Raw genomic sequence first — 14,901 nt, 5'->3', positions numbered from 1 at the left:
CGCTTAAATCAGACCAAACACATTTTTATTTTTATTCAGGAGTTATATGTTTACAAAACGATAACTATTGATAACAGTAGACTATTTATAAAATAAATAAAAACCAAGCAATGAAGCAACAGGAGGACTGTGCTGATGAATAAATCTGGGGAAGAGCACAAAATCATTTCTCCTTCACATAGGCCTCTATGATTCTCGAATAAAAGGGTCCAAATACTGCAATTTCAGTATAGATTGATGGGAAATCAATCAATCAATCAATCAATCAATCAATCAATCAATCAATCAATCAATCAATCAATCATTCAGGTAAAGCATTTCAGCATAAAGCAGCAACTTAAAGGAGAAGTTCACTTTTAAAAAAACTTTTGCTGATAATTTACTCACCCCCATGTCATCCAAGATGTCCATGTCTTTCTTTCTTCAGTCGAAAAGAAATTAAGGTTTTTGATGAAAACATTCCAGGATTTTCCCCCATGTAATGGACTCTAATGGGACCCAAACAGTTCAAGGTCCAAATGACAGTTTCAGTGCAGCTTCAAATGGCTTTAAACGATATCAGACGATGAATAAGGGTCTTATCTAGCGAAACGATCGGTCATTTCCAAAATAAATAAAAAAGTTTAAGTTTTATAAGCACAAACGCTGGCCTTGCTCTGTAATGTGATGCGCATTGAAGACGTCACGTAATACGCAATTACGTTGAAAAGGTCAAGCTTGACGTAGGCGGAAGTACCGTGTCAGTGTTTACAAATGTGCCGAAGGAGTACCATATACACCTATTCATATGTCTTTGTGTCAGTTTATCGTTTAAAATGCCCGTTTCGTGTGCGTATCCTGGGTGTTTTAATATTAAAAGGCCTAAAAGAACATTTTCGTCAGCCAGACATTTTTGACTTTTCATAGATTTCCTACACACAATCCTGAGCGATTGAAACTGTGGTTGCTCGCGCTGCACTTGGATATCAACACATCCGAACATGCTGTAATATGTAAGAGAGTGTGCAGTGATCATTTTTTCGAGGATGATTTCAAACCCTCCCAGCAAGGACATCGCCGTTATCTGAAAGCGTCGGCGGTGCCCAGTACGTTTTTACAGCAAACAGAGGTATGTATGTTTTTTTTTTTTTTTTTTTACTATATTAGATGCATTGACGTTTTTTTCTCGTCAATGTGTTTCATAACGTGTGAATGTTTATCACTAATATCTTCCTATTACTGTAGACGTGTTAAAAAAATTTTTTTTACTCCTAAGTATCCGTCTCGTGGAAATTTAGAGTCTCCAGCAACAGACAGTAACGCTGAGCTGGAGGTCCATGAAGCATTAGAGTTTTTGGCTAATGTTCCACAGTCAACACCAGTAAAGCAACAGGACTCTGATCCAGGAACTACCACGAGACAGTTTGCAGATGCTCCATCTAAACTTCATTTACTGCTCACAAGTCCTGAAAGTGTTAGAAACAGGAAAACACCCTCATCATCTGGAATATATTTTGCCCAACCTGCAATACACTCCAACCAGACTGTAAGTACCATAATTTGTTACCAGTTTACAAAGTGAAATTATGGTAAATTATGCTTTTGTGTTAGTCATTGGGAAAAATATAATTTAGTATATATTACATAAAATGTAGTATTTAATATTTTTATGATGTTGTATCATTAAAAATGCACAGATATACTGTAATAAATGTATTAAACATACTATTTACATTACAAATTTATATTCAGTTTTATTATAAACCAAATTTAATCCATTTAATTTCACAGCCCCCTGTGTATAATCAACCAGAACAGATGGAAGAGCAATTAGAAGAAAGTTTGGCGCTTGATGTTAGCCTGCTTTCCATAGAACCTCAATCGGACAAGAAAGATCTTAGTTTTCAGCCACCGAGTTCAACATCAACGTCTACCACAAACTCAGAAGAAGAGGAATGTGAAATGCATTGGAAACAGAAAAAATGGATTGTCAACGAGCCCAATGTCATGGAGCTGTTCAAAAGATGTCAAGAATGTGGATCAGTAATAACAAAGACCGCAAAAGCAACAGTGGGAAGTGTTCTCCGTGTTCACTGGGAATGTGAAAAAAAAACATAAAGGAAAGTGGAGTTCATGCCGTGATGTTAGGGGAATGCCAGCTAATAATCTTCTTGTTTCTGCATGCACACTATTCACTGGAGCAACATATACAGACATCGCTGATTGGGCCACTTTGCTCAACCTTCAAATACCCCATAAAACCACTTACTTTGACATTCAGTCTTCCTACCTTATTACAGTCATCGATGAAGAATATAAAGAACAAAAGAAAGCAGCAATGAATGACTTACATTTACAAACTGAACTCTGTAATCCAGTTCATTTGTCCGGAGATGGGAGGTCAGACAGGCAAGTAAATGTAGTAATTTAATTTTTTTGACAATTTTAAAAATTTTTAACAAGTTTAGTACTTGTGGTTCTTTTAGCCCTGGATTTTCGGCCAAATACAACACGTACAGTTTCATGGATGACACAACAGACAAGATTGTTCACTTTGAATTGGTGCAGGTCAGTTTACATGACATAATTCTACATCCTGTATGTTATTAATTTTAAGTAACTTTAGTGGGTGTTCAGTATTTTAAAGTCAAGTACAGTAACATTACTGGCAGTTTTTACAATGTTATGATCAATATAAAATGGTTTTAAAAGTAAAAAAATTATATTTTGTTTGTTTTGAACATCAATGAAAATACACACACTCCTTGTTTATCTATCATGATATTGCATTTCAGGTTACAGAAGCATCCAGTTCTGTGGCCATGGAGCCAGTAGGATTCAAGAGGGCTGTGAACACAATACAAGAACAAGGAATCAAAATCGACGTGCTGACCACAGACAGATCGCCATCTATTAGAAAGATTATGCGTGTAGAATATCCCAACATTCACCACGAATTTGATATTTGGCATGTAGTCAAAGGTAACTGTCTCACAAGAGACTGAGAAAGAGATATTAATTATGAATTATCCAAAAGGCAACATAGTCTAAAACTTATTTATTCCTATGTAGGAATATACAATGTGTTGTTTTCATGCATTTAAAAAATTGCTACAATAAACCGTGAAGTACTAGATTAACCTTGTTATGCACTATATTGTCAATCCTTTTTAATTATTTTATAATTAAAATTATATTTTTTAAGGACTTTCCAAAAAGTTGAGCTCCATGTCAAGATACAAGGACAATCGAGAGCTGCAGCCATGGACACGAAGTATTTGCAACCATTTATGGTATTGCTCTGCAACTTGTGGTGGCGACCCTGACGTAAGTACTGTAATGTTTTAATATTAAGTTTAATTTCTTTATACACACGCACAAATTTTACTTTGTTCTTTAAAGAAAGCTTTTTTTTTTTTTTTTTTTTTTGTAAGTTTTTAAATATTGGGGTTGCTGGACCATAAACATCTATTTTTCTATGTTTATAATTTATACATTTGTATAATAATTACTTTGAGTATTCATGTATTTATACAGGAACTGATCGAAAATTGGAAGTCCATACTTTATCACATTACAGGTGTGCACAGTTGGTTTAAAGAAGGAAAGCAGAGAAAATGTGTACACAATGATCTCAGTCCAGAACAGCAACGCAGAAAAAAATGGCTTGGAAAAGACTCACGTGCCTTCCACACACTGCAGAGTCTTGTCCTGGACAAAGGACTTGAAAAGGATTTGAGGCAAATGGCTCTTTTCAAACACACTGGTAAGTTATTTATATACACATAGTAATGTACATACACATGTACATGTAGGTACACCGTATACATTTTTTTCTTTTGTCTTTAGGACAACTGGAGGTGTTTCATTCTGTCCTACTGAAATACTGCCCAAAGAACCTGCATTTTCATTATGCGTCCATGGTTGCACGAACACAACTCGCTATCCTTGACCATAATGAAAATGTAGGTCGTCAGCAAGCAACAACCACTACTGGTAAGTTGAAAACAATATATTGTGTGTAACTACTAAAGATTTTTCAATATGGTGTGTGATGACAATAGATCTAAGTTAATCAAGTTGAGAATCAAATGTGAACATTCTATTATAGTAATGTAATCAATACAAATCGTGTAATTTATTATGTTTCATCAATTTTCTTTTATTATAGGTGCATCTCGGTACAAAGTGGTTTTCCCCAAACATACCAAAGAATGGGTAGCCAAAACGATTTTTACACAAACCACTCAAAAATTCAGAGAGTCTCTGGTTGAGAAAGTTGTACAGCTGCGGCTGGACACCAGCGTTGTTTACAAGGGAAGTTCTTGTCGTTTGACTCACCCATTGCCACAGAACATAGCCCTAACACCAAGGCCTGACAAGGAAGAAGTAATTGCAAAGCGTTTATCACGATTTGGACACTAATTTGCTTTAAAAATGTTGAAGTCTGTTATATACTTTTTTTTTTTTTTTTTAGTTTTTCTTATTTTTTTCTTATTGAGGCAAAAACAGAAAACACTGTTGGTGAAACAAACAAAATATTTATGGTGTTAGTGTGAAATATATGGTCCTTACTGATGGTACCCCACATCAGTTGGAATTAAACATCAACGAATGTATTTTTCAAATTTGTTTTATTCTTCCAAAATAAACATTTGTGTGAGACATCAATAAGTATGTAGTGTTGATGTATATACAACAACAAATAACATTGACTATGCAAAAAAAAAAAATAATAATACAGCAATTACAGTAACAAACAAGCCACAACAAATTATAATGTATATAAAAAATGTAACCTTGTAATTCAAATTGTATTTCAAATTATTATTCCTACAAAAGACCAAAAGCCTCTTCTGCTTCTCTGAAGCCTACATACTGTCCTGATGGAGAAGGGTATGACAGTCTGATGGCACTGACAACACAGGATGGAAGAACCCTCCTGTTGCGTCTTCCAAATCTCTCCCCTTTCAGCATCCATTCCAGAACTATCCGGTATGCCACCAGCCTATATTGACTGTAAAATAAAAGAAATTTGTGCAGTCAATCCCTTTTAAATATTTAACGTTAAAATATGAAAAATGATAACATATGTATATGTAATAATCTTACTACACGCGATACTTACTCAACTGTTAGGGTGCCACCAGGTCCTTGGGGCCTCGGACGGCGTCTCCAGTTAATTTTGGGCAAACTAAAAAACACCTCTAACACGCTGTTGCTCAGTAACGGTGGAAATCCATTTTGTTGGGTAATGCAGCGAGATGTAAACAGGGTCTCACCAGCTGACTCGATTGATTCTAATGGCGGGATTGAAATGGTCCAGTCGTGGCAGCATTGAGATTCTTCCTCTGTTGGCAATGGTTGGCATTTGCCACATGTGCACCACCACGTCTCGTTAGATCTTCGTCTGCCCGATGCTTGAGAGGTGTGTGTCGCCGCAGCATTCTCGTCCATCTGCCTAATTTCTTCCTCTGTGTATTCCGGTTCAAAAAGGTAGGGCAGGGCGAAAATCTCCATCTCATCTTCTCTTCTAAGTTCAAAATCGTCCGACATCGTTGTTTTACCTTTTAACTTCCTTTTTTTTTGTAAACGGCGTTTAATTTTCTTTTGCACATTCAACTTGTAAACACTGACACGTTACTTCCGCCTACGTCAAGCTTGACCTTTTCAACGTAATTGCGTATTACGTGACGTCTTCAATGCGCATCCCAGTACAGAGCAAGGCCAGCATTTGTGCTTATAAAACTTAAACTTTTTTATTTATTTTGGAAATGACCGATCGTTTCGCTAGATAAGACCCTTATTCATCGTCTGATATCGTTTAAAGCCATTTGAAGCTGCACTGAAACTGTCATTTGGACCTTGAACTGTTTGGGTCCCATTAGAGTCCATTACATGGGGGAAAATCCTGGAATGTTTTCATCAAAAACCTTAATTTCTTTTCGACTGAAGAAAGAAAGACATGGACATCTTGGATGACATGGGGGTGAGTAAATTATCAGCAAAAGTTTTTTTAAAAGTGAACTTCTCCTTTAACAAAATGTGAAAGCAACAAAAGTATTTAAATATGTTCTCAAGGCAATCTGTCAATCTACAACTAGATAATAAATGTAAGCAGCGTTTGATTTTTTTACAGTATTATCAGCAGATTAAAACTGGACCAATGTTTCATGCCCTGAGGAAAATGACACTGGAATGAGAGAGTTTGCTTAGTTTTGTGTAATTTATCACGGGCTGTTGCTGTACTTAATCTACAGATCACGTGACTTCCAGCTTGTGTGAATGTGAATTTATCTTTAATGCACAACTTTCTGTTCTTTTCATCAGCATTTTATTATAGAGCCAAAACATTCTCAAAATAATCATTTACAAAATAGCATTCATAAACATGTAAGCTAATTTAAATTCACAAAGAAAAAAATCTATATTTGCAGACAGCAACTCATAAATTCATAACCACATTTACATTCACTAAATGAGATTCACAAATTCAAAACTCTATTTTCATTAAGTGTGCACACAAAGTTTTCAATGTTTTACATTTACAGATTAATTTGAGTTTGGGAATTTTGAGATTTTCCCGGCAGATCTGTTTTGTCTATAGCTGTGTCCCAGTTCAGAGGCTTCATTTGAGGACCATTCAGTTATAACTCTTATACTCCATTAAAGTTTAGAAAAGATGTCAACAACACACTGTACTAAGATCTTTCTCCTTTGCCAGAGACTGTGGTGCTCTCATGTGTGTTGTACTCTAAAGTTTAGAAGTGATCTTAACTTTACAAAGTGTGTACCAAGTCAAACGTCTCAGTTTTAACATTAAAAATCAAAGTAGTCACACAGCAAAATCCCCAGTGTTAATTTAACACTCTGAGTGTGGACTCATATAAACACTGAAGCAGTGTTAAAAGTAACACTGAAGCAGAGTTGAAGTTAATGAGATAATTAAGAAGTTAATTGAGTTATGATTAAGCATTATTGAAGACACCTGATGTTAACAAGCAGAATCACCAAACGAGAAAATCACAATTTGTGTGTCACCATTATAGTGGTCAGTGTTTGCTTTAGCTGGGATCTTGGCTTGTGACTTTTTACTTTTAAAGTTTGTTTGTCAAACCAAGAGCAAAAATCATCGCGTGTTGATGATTATGTTTTAATGTAATCGTTGTTTGTTAACATCAGGTGTTTGGGGGTGTGAAAACATGAGCTTTTGAACACGATGCCTGTATCATCTCCATGTAATCAACTAAAACATGAATTTGTGAATTACTTTTTTGCGCTGTGTTTCGTAGTCGCCAACTACTGGCCTGGTATGCATAACATAGTGTTCATTAGCATAGTGTTTTGTTTTTCTTTCTCAAAGAAATGTTTTTTTTTTAACTTTACTTATTTTGTGCTGTTTAACTCATTTTGAATGGTTAATTTCTAAGCATCTCATTTGATTAATTCTAATGATTTCTTATGTGTTAAATGTTATTAATAATATTGCTTGTAATCTGTTGCCACAATTTTATCAATAAAATATAGTGTAGTATTTTTAACAGTGTCCACCAACTACACACACATTTCCTATCATGTATGCCTATGAAAGACGATCGAACCAATCAGAGCAGGTATGGGGCGGGTGCAACCCCGCCTCTCTCTGCAGGCTGCAGCCAGGTGCTTCTCGTTTTTTGTCCAACAAAACCAATGCTTTTGCATACATTTTACTTTTTTTTCATGTTATTTTACTCATTTTGAATAATTTATTTTAAGCATCTCATTTGATTAATTCTAATTAATTCTAATGTGTTAATTGAATTAATAATATTGCTTGTAATCTGTTGCCACAATTTTATTGAGTAAATATAGAGTATCACTTTTTACAGTGTATAGTAGATTTTACGAGGTTTTTTGCTTCCATTTCTCCTAAGGGATTTTTTTTTGCACAAACATCTTGAGACACTGATGAAACTAAAATGAGAGATACATGAGAATCAAAACTGGGTTTCATGAGCCACCCCTATCTGTGTGCCAGTTTTCACAATTTTCGGCAAAACAGTGTGAACTGCCTTAAACTTCCATTCAAGAATAATAATACGTAGAATATAGATGGAAGTAAGCATCAGTTCAGGACCAAAGCACAACAAAAACAGCACATGACTGCAGGTTAAACTTGCATTTAATTTGCCTCCAAAATATGTGTCTTCGTTATGTAAATTTATTCTGTAAAAGCAGAGGAGTCTGAGAATCTGACAGATACAAAGAGTGTTTGTGACAGACTCCACAAACAGTGAGTTACTGCTTTATCCTTCATTTACCTCAGAATATTGAGGCATTTAAACAACTTTCAGAAAAAAATAAATAAAAAGACAATATATATATATATATATTTTAATCTAGATAAAATTGATCTCTTTTGTGATCTACTGAGGAGATATTGAGAATATGGCAGTAAGTTCATCAATAACTCTAGATTCCTAGAGATGTTTTCAATATGATATTCATCTCTTTCTCTCTGTTTCTGTAGATGTTTGTGTCTTTAGTGGCTTTTCTTCCGGTTGTGCTGATGAATGAATGCAGTCAGGATGAAAAAGACTGTTCAAGACAAGAATCACAACAACTGTGCAAAACTTAGTCTTGGGGCATTTTGGTACAAAACCTGTAACACTGTGCACACAAACCCCAACGGTCTGTATATATGGGGAGCAGACCACACCCAGAGCGGTATAGGGAATGTTTGGCCAGCATGGATGAATCACAATGTTGGTATGAAATCCATCAGCATGAAAATCAAACCTGTGTCATAGAAACATTGTAGTGTTTAGAAACTGATTATTGATTTAGATGTTATTACTTTTCATATAATGCTCTCATGTGTTACACTGATAAATATATTTATCATTTGGCTGTGATACATTTTCTACTCGAAAAGAATGCTAAAGACTCTAGATGGGACACTATTCCAGCCTTTCAGTGTAACTGAAGTTTGATTGTCCTTTGACTCAAGAACTTCTATCGCAGAACAGCACAAGAGACATATTTAGATTTACTATATTTGTAGTCCTTCATAATGGTGAATTCATATATTTCATATTACAATTAATCACTATCCACTCTTTTTATTTGCATTTTATTCCCAGTGTATTCAGAAAACATTAATAAAACTTACACAACAATTGTAACAACTGTCTTGTTTTGAATATTTTAATTCTGTTATAACATCAGAACAATAACATCAACATTTAACAATGCATAACAAGGCTTACCCCCAGGGCTTAGCCAGAACTTTTGTCCAAGACCCTGTGATTTCTTTGGTGCCCCTAAATTTATTTTTATTAAAATAAGAAAGAAAGAAAGAAAGAAAAAAAGAAAAAAATCATTGCTTTTATCTAGAATAAAATATTTAATATGCTTCTAACTGTCATTGTGTAGCTTACGTGGAATGGCACACAATAAAACAAATTTAATGTAACTGCACCTCAACAATCACTGGTTAAAAAATGGATCTTTGTTCCTATGTAATTTTATGATTTTCTGCATGGCATAAATCTCAGAAGTTATTAAAAATGCAACTGTAACAATAATTGACGGAGTAAGCAATAATAGTCCTTTATTTCCAACTTCTAACAAAAAAGACAGGAAAATCACCAGGCGAACATGCAACCACAAACACATAAGCTCAGCTCAATCCAGGATGCAGTCCAGACAGGAACTGAGGCCATTCATACACAGGAAAACTAAGGAGCTGTAACGAAGCATCGGCAGAGTGAGCATCCATATGCAGCTTTATTCAAATCATGGTAAACAGGCAAGGTCAAACACCAGCAAACACAACAGAGAAGACAATCCAAATCTGAGTCAGGGACATGCAAAGGGTCAGGGCAAGCAGCAAACAATCAGTAAATAATCAAGATCAAAAAGTTTGGGGCCGGCGGCAGGCAATCGATATGAGAGAGACCGTCCAAGATAATTTACAGAGAGATCAGACACAGAAAGAAACTGCTCAGAAGTGTACACCGGGGCAATACAAGACCTTGCAATGAGGTAGCATCTGAGAGCTGCTTAAATAGTCCACTGATGAGTGTCAGGTGCAGGAGTAATCAGGACTGACTATGTGTGTGTGTGTGTGTGTGTGTGTGTGTGTGTGTGTGTGTGTGTGTGTGTGCGTGTGTGCGTGTGTGCGTGTGTGTGTGTGTGTGTGTGTGTGTGTGTGTGTGCGTGTGTGCGTGTGTGTGTGTGTGTGTGCGTGTGTGTGTGTGTGTGTGTGTGTGTGTGTGTGTGTGTGTGTGTGTGAGCGTGCGAGCGTGTGTCCAGATTGAAGTTATAAACTCGGGCGAGAGTTCCCTCTGGTGGTGAGCAGGAATCTTGTTCATGAAACCCCCAATCCTGGACTAAGCTTTCTGCATGGAAGTAGAAGGTGGAGATCTTGGGTAGACAGCCATTGCCCTGGAGTGTATTCAGGATTAGGATGACGGTGATGATCAGCTTGAGACTTTTTGTCTTCTAACAGCATGTAGTAGTTGTGTGAGTGCTTCGTCCCATATGTTCTCGCTCCTTTGGAGCCAGAGTAGGATTCAGTAGGTTATCCTGACCATGGAAATAATAGTGGTTGGAAGCCCAATGTGCATTTAAATGGAGTGAGTCCAGTTTAGGGCTTCTGTAGAGAGTTCGGAGCATATGAGGTATCGGCTCCAGACAGACTGATTCTGTTTGCAGTATGACCTGAGGAATCATGTGACTTGTTAAGTCTTTCCGTCTGGCCATTGTATTGTGGGTGATATCCAGATGTGAGGCTGATGTTGACATTTAGTTGGTGAAAGAATGCCGATCAAACTCTTGAGGTGAATTGAGGACCTCGATCGGACACAATGTTGTCAGGGAAACCATAAAAGCGAAACATAGAGTTACATAGAGCTTCAGCCATTTAATCGATGGCACACATATTACCATCCCAGCACCCATAGAAACACTTACAGAAACAGGAAATTACATGCAAGTATGCAACTCCAAGCAGTGTGTACATCACAGATGTTCCTGGATGTGCACACTAGTTGGCTGGGGTCTGTGCACAATCCAAGGGTGTTTTAGAAAGTGTATAGTTGTGTATAGTTTCCATTAGATGGCCATCTTCAGGTGAAGTGACTACCACCTGCTTGCAGACTCCACATAACCACTCAGCACGTCTCTCATTACACCATACAGTGTACAGTGTTCTACCTGAGGAAGGAAGGACACCAAATGGAGGATTCTGAAGAGGTGGATGGAAACAATGGCAATGATTGTCAACCAGGACACACTGAAAATACTTCAGGTCAAATAAAAAGGGATGAATGTGCTTTATTTTTGGTGGAGGGAGATTAATTTTCTGTTTAAATACTTTTTTGTGTTCATTTAAGTTTTCAGATGTTTTTTTTCATAAAAGAATGGAAATAAAATATTGAATAAAAGCCACAAAAGTGAGATGATCAAGATTGTATATATTTCCTTCAGCATATATATTGTACATCATGCCATTGAACAAACAACACAGAACCTAACCATCAGCAGAATAACACTGTAATCAAACTGGGCTACAATAATATGTCAGCAGCATGTACATGTTTGTGTCTTTGAGAAAACAAAATTTTTGCGTGGTCAGTGAAAAACAAAGATGACTGTCACTGAAGTCACTGAATTAAGGCCATAAAGACATACAGAACATTTGTTCACTAAACTTTTGAGAACTGGATCTTGAAGTCTAGAGTTTTTTCTTTAAAATGATGTGAAAATCAACTTACTCATTTACAGAAAAAAAAAAATATTGATTTAAATTTTCAGAGACACTTTTTGTGTACAAAAGGCATTTGCGAAGAGGCGTGGATGATAATGCATAATGCATAATGCAAGGCAAGGCAAGGCAAGGCAAGGCAAGGCAAGGCAAGTTTATTTATATAGCACATTTCATACACAATGGTAATTCAAAGTGCTTTACATAAAAGAAAGTAAAATAATCATGAAGAAAAATAATAACAAAAATAAAACAAGCATTTTTCAAACTTTTAAAATGATTAAAACATTTACATAAAATGAGTTTAAAAACAGTTATAACATTATTTTACATAAATAAAAAAAAAACAGTGAAAATATAGTGCAAACAGTTCGGACATTGCACAGTGCTCATTCAATAAATGCACAGCTAAACAGATGTGTTCTGGATGAGCTGCAGCTGTCTAATGGTCTTTTTGGGAAGGCCAGTGAGGAGCCCATTACAATAGTCCACCCTGCTGGTGATAAAGGCATGAACAAGTTTCTCCAAGTCTTGACTGGAAACAAAACATCTAATTCTTGCAATGTTTTTTAAATGATAGTATGCTGATTTAGTTACTGCTTTGACATGACTACTGAAACTAAGGTCTGTCTCCAGAATCACACCAAGATTCCTGACTTGATTTTTAGTTGTTTGACCCTTAGAGTCAAGGTATGCATTCACCTTGAACACTTCATCTTTGTTTCCAAATGCAAGGACTTCAGTTTTTTCCTTGTTTAACTGAAGAAAGTTCTGACACATCCAACTATTAATTTCATCAATGCATTGGCAGAGGGAGTCAATGGGGCTGTAGTCATTTGGAGATAAGGCTAGGTAAATCTGGGTATCATCAGCATAGCTGTGATAGTCAATTTGGTTCTTTCTCATTATTTGACTTAGTGGAAGCATATACAGGCTAAACAAGAGCAGTGCTAGGATCGAGCCTTGTGGGACTCCACATGTCATGGACGTCCACTTAGACTTATGCTCTCCTAGACTCAGATAATAGCCTCTCCCTTCTAAGTATGACCTGAACCATTTGAGTAACATCCCAGAATGCCCGACCCAGTTTTCCAGTCTCTCTAGTAGTATGTTATGATCGGCAGTGTCAAACGCAGCACTGAGATCTAGCCATACCAGCACACACACACACACACACACACACACACACACACACACACACATACACACACACACACACACACACACACACACACATATATATATATATATATATATATATAGTTTTACCATTTTATATATTATTGTATTACAATCTGTTATGCCCACTGGAGTCTGGTCAACAGGAGTCTGGTCAACAATGCCCCTGAAACATGATCTACTCTGGAGATTTACTCTACTCACAGGTTATGTTATTTAACCTGCTTTCTGGAATACCCCCCTGGTAAGTCTCAAAATACACAAACACAAATCCAAGATGACGATTTGCAGATCCACATTCAACAAACAATTTGCAAATGTAAAACATTCAAAACTTTGTGTGCTTGCTTGTATATGTTTTTTTTTTTTTTTTGCATTCATGACACACATCTTCTGTTTTAAGATTGCAGCAAAGTGATGGTTACTCCCAGGGATTCACAAGAAGAAATTTGTAAACTTTTACCCAGACTAAGAATTTCAGAATGAAAGTCAACATTTACTCTCCCTCCACTTGTTCCAAACCTGTATTAGTTTCTTTCTTCTAATGAACACAAATTTTTTGAAAAATCCCCAAAATTGATTAGCCCCCTCAACTTATATTGTAGAAAAAAATAATAATTAGGGAAGTCAATGATGCCCATCAAATGTTCATGTTTTTCAAAATATCTTCTTTTGTGTTCAACAGAAGAAAAAAACTCATACAGGTTTGGAACAAGTGGAGGGAGAGTAAATGAAGACAGGATTTTCATTCTGGAATTGAACTACTCCTTTAACTGCTGTACATGATTTCAATTTGAAGTCTCAAATGACTCTGATGATCAGTCAACAGTCACCACAGTGTTCTGAGGTCCCGTAATTTAAAGTTTGATGAACTGAATTGATTTATTTGTTATTTATTTTCGCTTCTTAAGGTTAAATACTTTTGGTGAGCCAGGCCACTGCCCGGCTGATCCTCTGAGTGTCTAACGTTGAAATAAGCATGCTGGGAAATGCATAAAGCAAGCATAGTCCAATTGCACACTAGCAGAGCTTCCAAATGCTACACAGCTGATCAGGCAATCCGATGAGCACAATGCCACATTACAAAACTATCGGCACCACACTGCTGCTTGAGAAACAGCAATGCAAATGTTGCTATGCACAGGTGTAACCGTGCAACCATCCAAAGCCCCTACAAAAAAATCTAAAAACTATAACAGGGCAGCATCTTTTTACAACTGATGTTATCAAACTGTATCATAGCTTCATGTCTTTATTTCTCTTTATTTCTGTTCTCTTTACTGCTTAAGCTTTAACCCCTCTTCCTATGCCCACTGTATGTGTGTGTGTGTGTTAGACTAGTTTAAGTGTTTATGTGGTTAATAAAGTCTTACTTGTGTCACACTTTAGGTTGTTCATTATTTGTTCACAACTGGATTCCCTAATCATACAGATTTTTGCTACACGATTGGACTAATATTGTACAGTAAGAAAGTTATTTTCCTTAAACAGGAAAGTAATGTTTTTATAATTGACAGACAGTTGACACTGAGATGTCAAGTAAATACTTACAGTGGATCTAAATATTTATAATCAATCATAACTAGTTATGATTGATTATACATGTTTCCTATTTGAGCTGATTCGCTACACCTGTTCAATTGTTTGGTAAAACAAATTGCTTATCAGACAATCACATGGCATCAACTCAGTGGATTCAGGGATCTAGATTTGGTAAAGATCAAAACAAGCATCAGAATGGGGAAGAAAGGGGATTCAAGTGACTTTGAACGTGGGATGGTTGTTGGTGAAAGACGGGCTGGTCGGAGTATTTCAAAAACTGCTGATTACTGGGATTTTCATGCACAACAGTCTCTAGGGTTTACAGAAAATGGCCTGAAAAAGAGAAAATATTCAGTGAGTGGCAGTTGTGTGGAAAAAATGCCTGGTTGAAGTCAGAGGTCAGAGAAGAATGTGCAGACTGGTTTGAAATTATAGAAAGGCAACAGTAACTA

The 14,901-nt window shown here is 36.3% G+C and overlaps 2 protein-coding genes across 7 annotated transcripts in view; one reads left to right on the top strand and one right to left on the bottom strand.

Moving 5' to 3' along the window:
* Positions 1–14,901, top strand: part of LOC127933167 (microfibril-associated glycoprotein 4-like) — a 104,264-nt gene that overhangs the window by 18,586 nt on the left and 70,777 nt on the right. The gene's annotated exons all lie outside the window — the stretch shown is intronic.
* LOC127934387 (P2X purinoceptor 7) lies at positions 4,628–5,524 on the bottom strand. Its single transcript, XM_052531782.1, has 2 exons — positions 5,108–5,524; positions 4,628–4,996 (listed from the first exon to the last, which is right to left on the bottom strand). Exons 1-2 carry the CDS (start codon positions 5,497–5,499, stop codon positions 4,813–4,815), a joined length of 576 nt encoding a protein of 191 aa, XP_052387742.1. The 5' UTR covers positions 5,500–5,524; the 3' UTR covers positions 4,628–4,812.

This window comes from Carassius gibelio, chromosome A1 (genome assembly GCF_023724105.1).
Source record: "Carassius gibelio isolate Cgi1373 ecotype wild population from Czech Republic chromosome A1, carGib1.2-hapl.c, whole genome shotgun sequence".
Classification (NCBI taxonomy): Eukaryota; Metazoa; Chordata; class Actinopteri; order Cypriniformes; family Cyprinidae; genus Carassius; species Carassius gibelio.
The sequence above is the reverse complement of the archived record's forward strand: the minus strand, read 5'-3'. Positions and strand labels throughout refer to the sequence as shown.

What these genes read in the sequence shown, in the direction of transcription:
- LOC127934387 (XM_052531782.1), bottom strand. Translation starts at nt 5,499, where the DNA reads ATGGAGATTTTCGCCCTGCCCTACCTTTTTGAACCGGAATACACAGAG. An exon ending in GGTGGCACCCTAACAGTTGA is followed by an intron (nt 4,997 to 5,107) that starts GTAAGTATCGCG and finishes TTTATTTTACAG; the next exon opens with TCAATATAGGCTGGTGGCAT.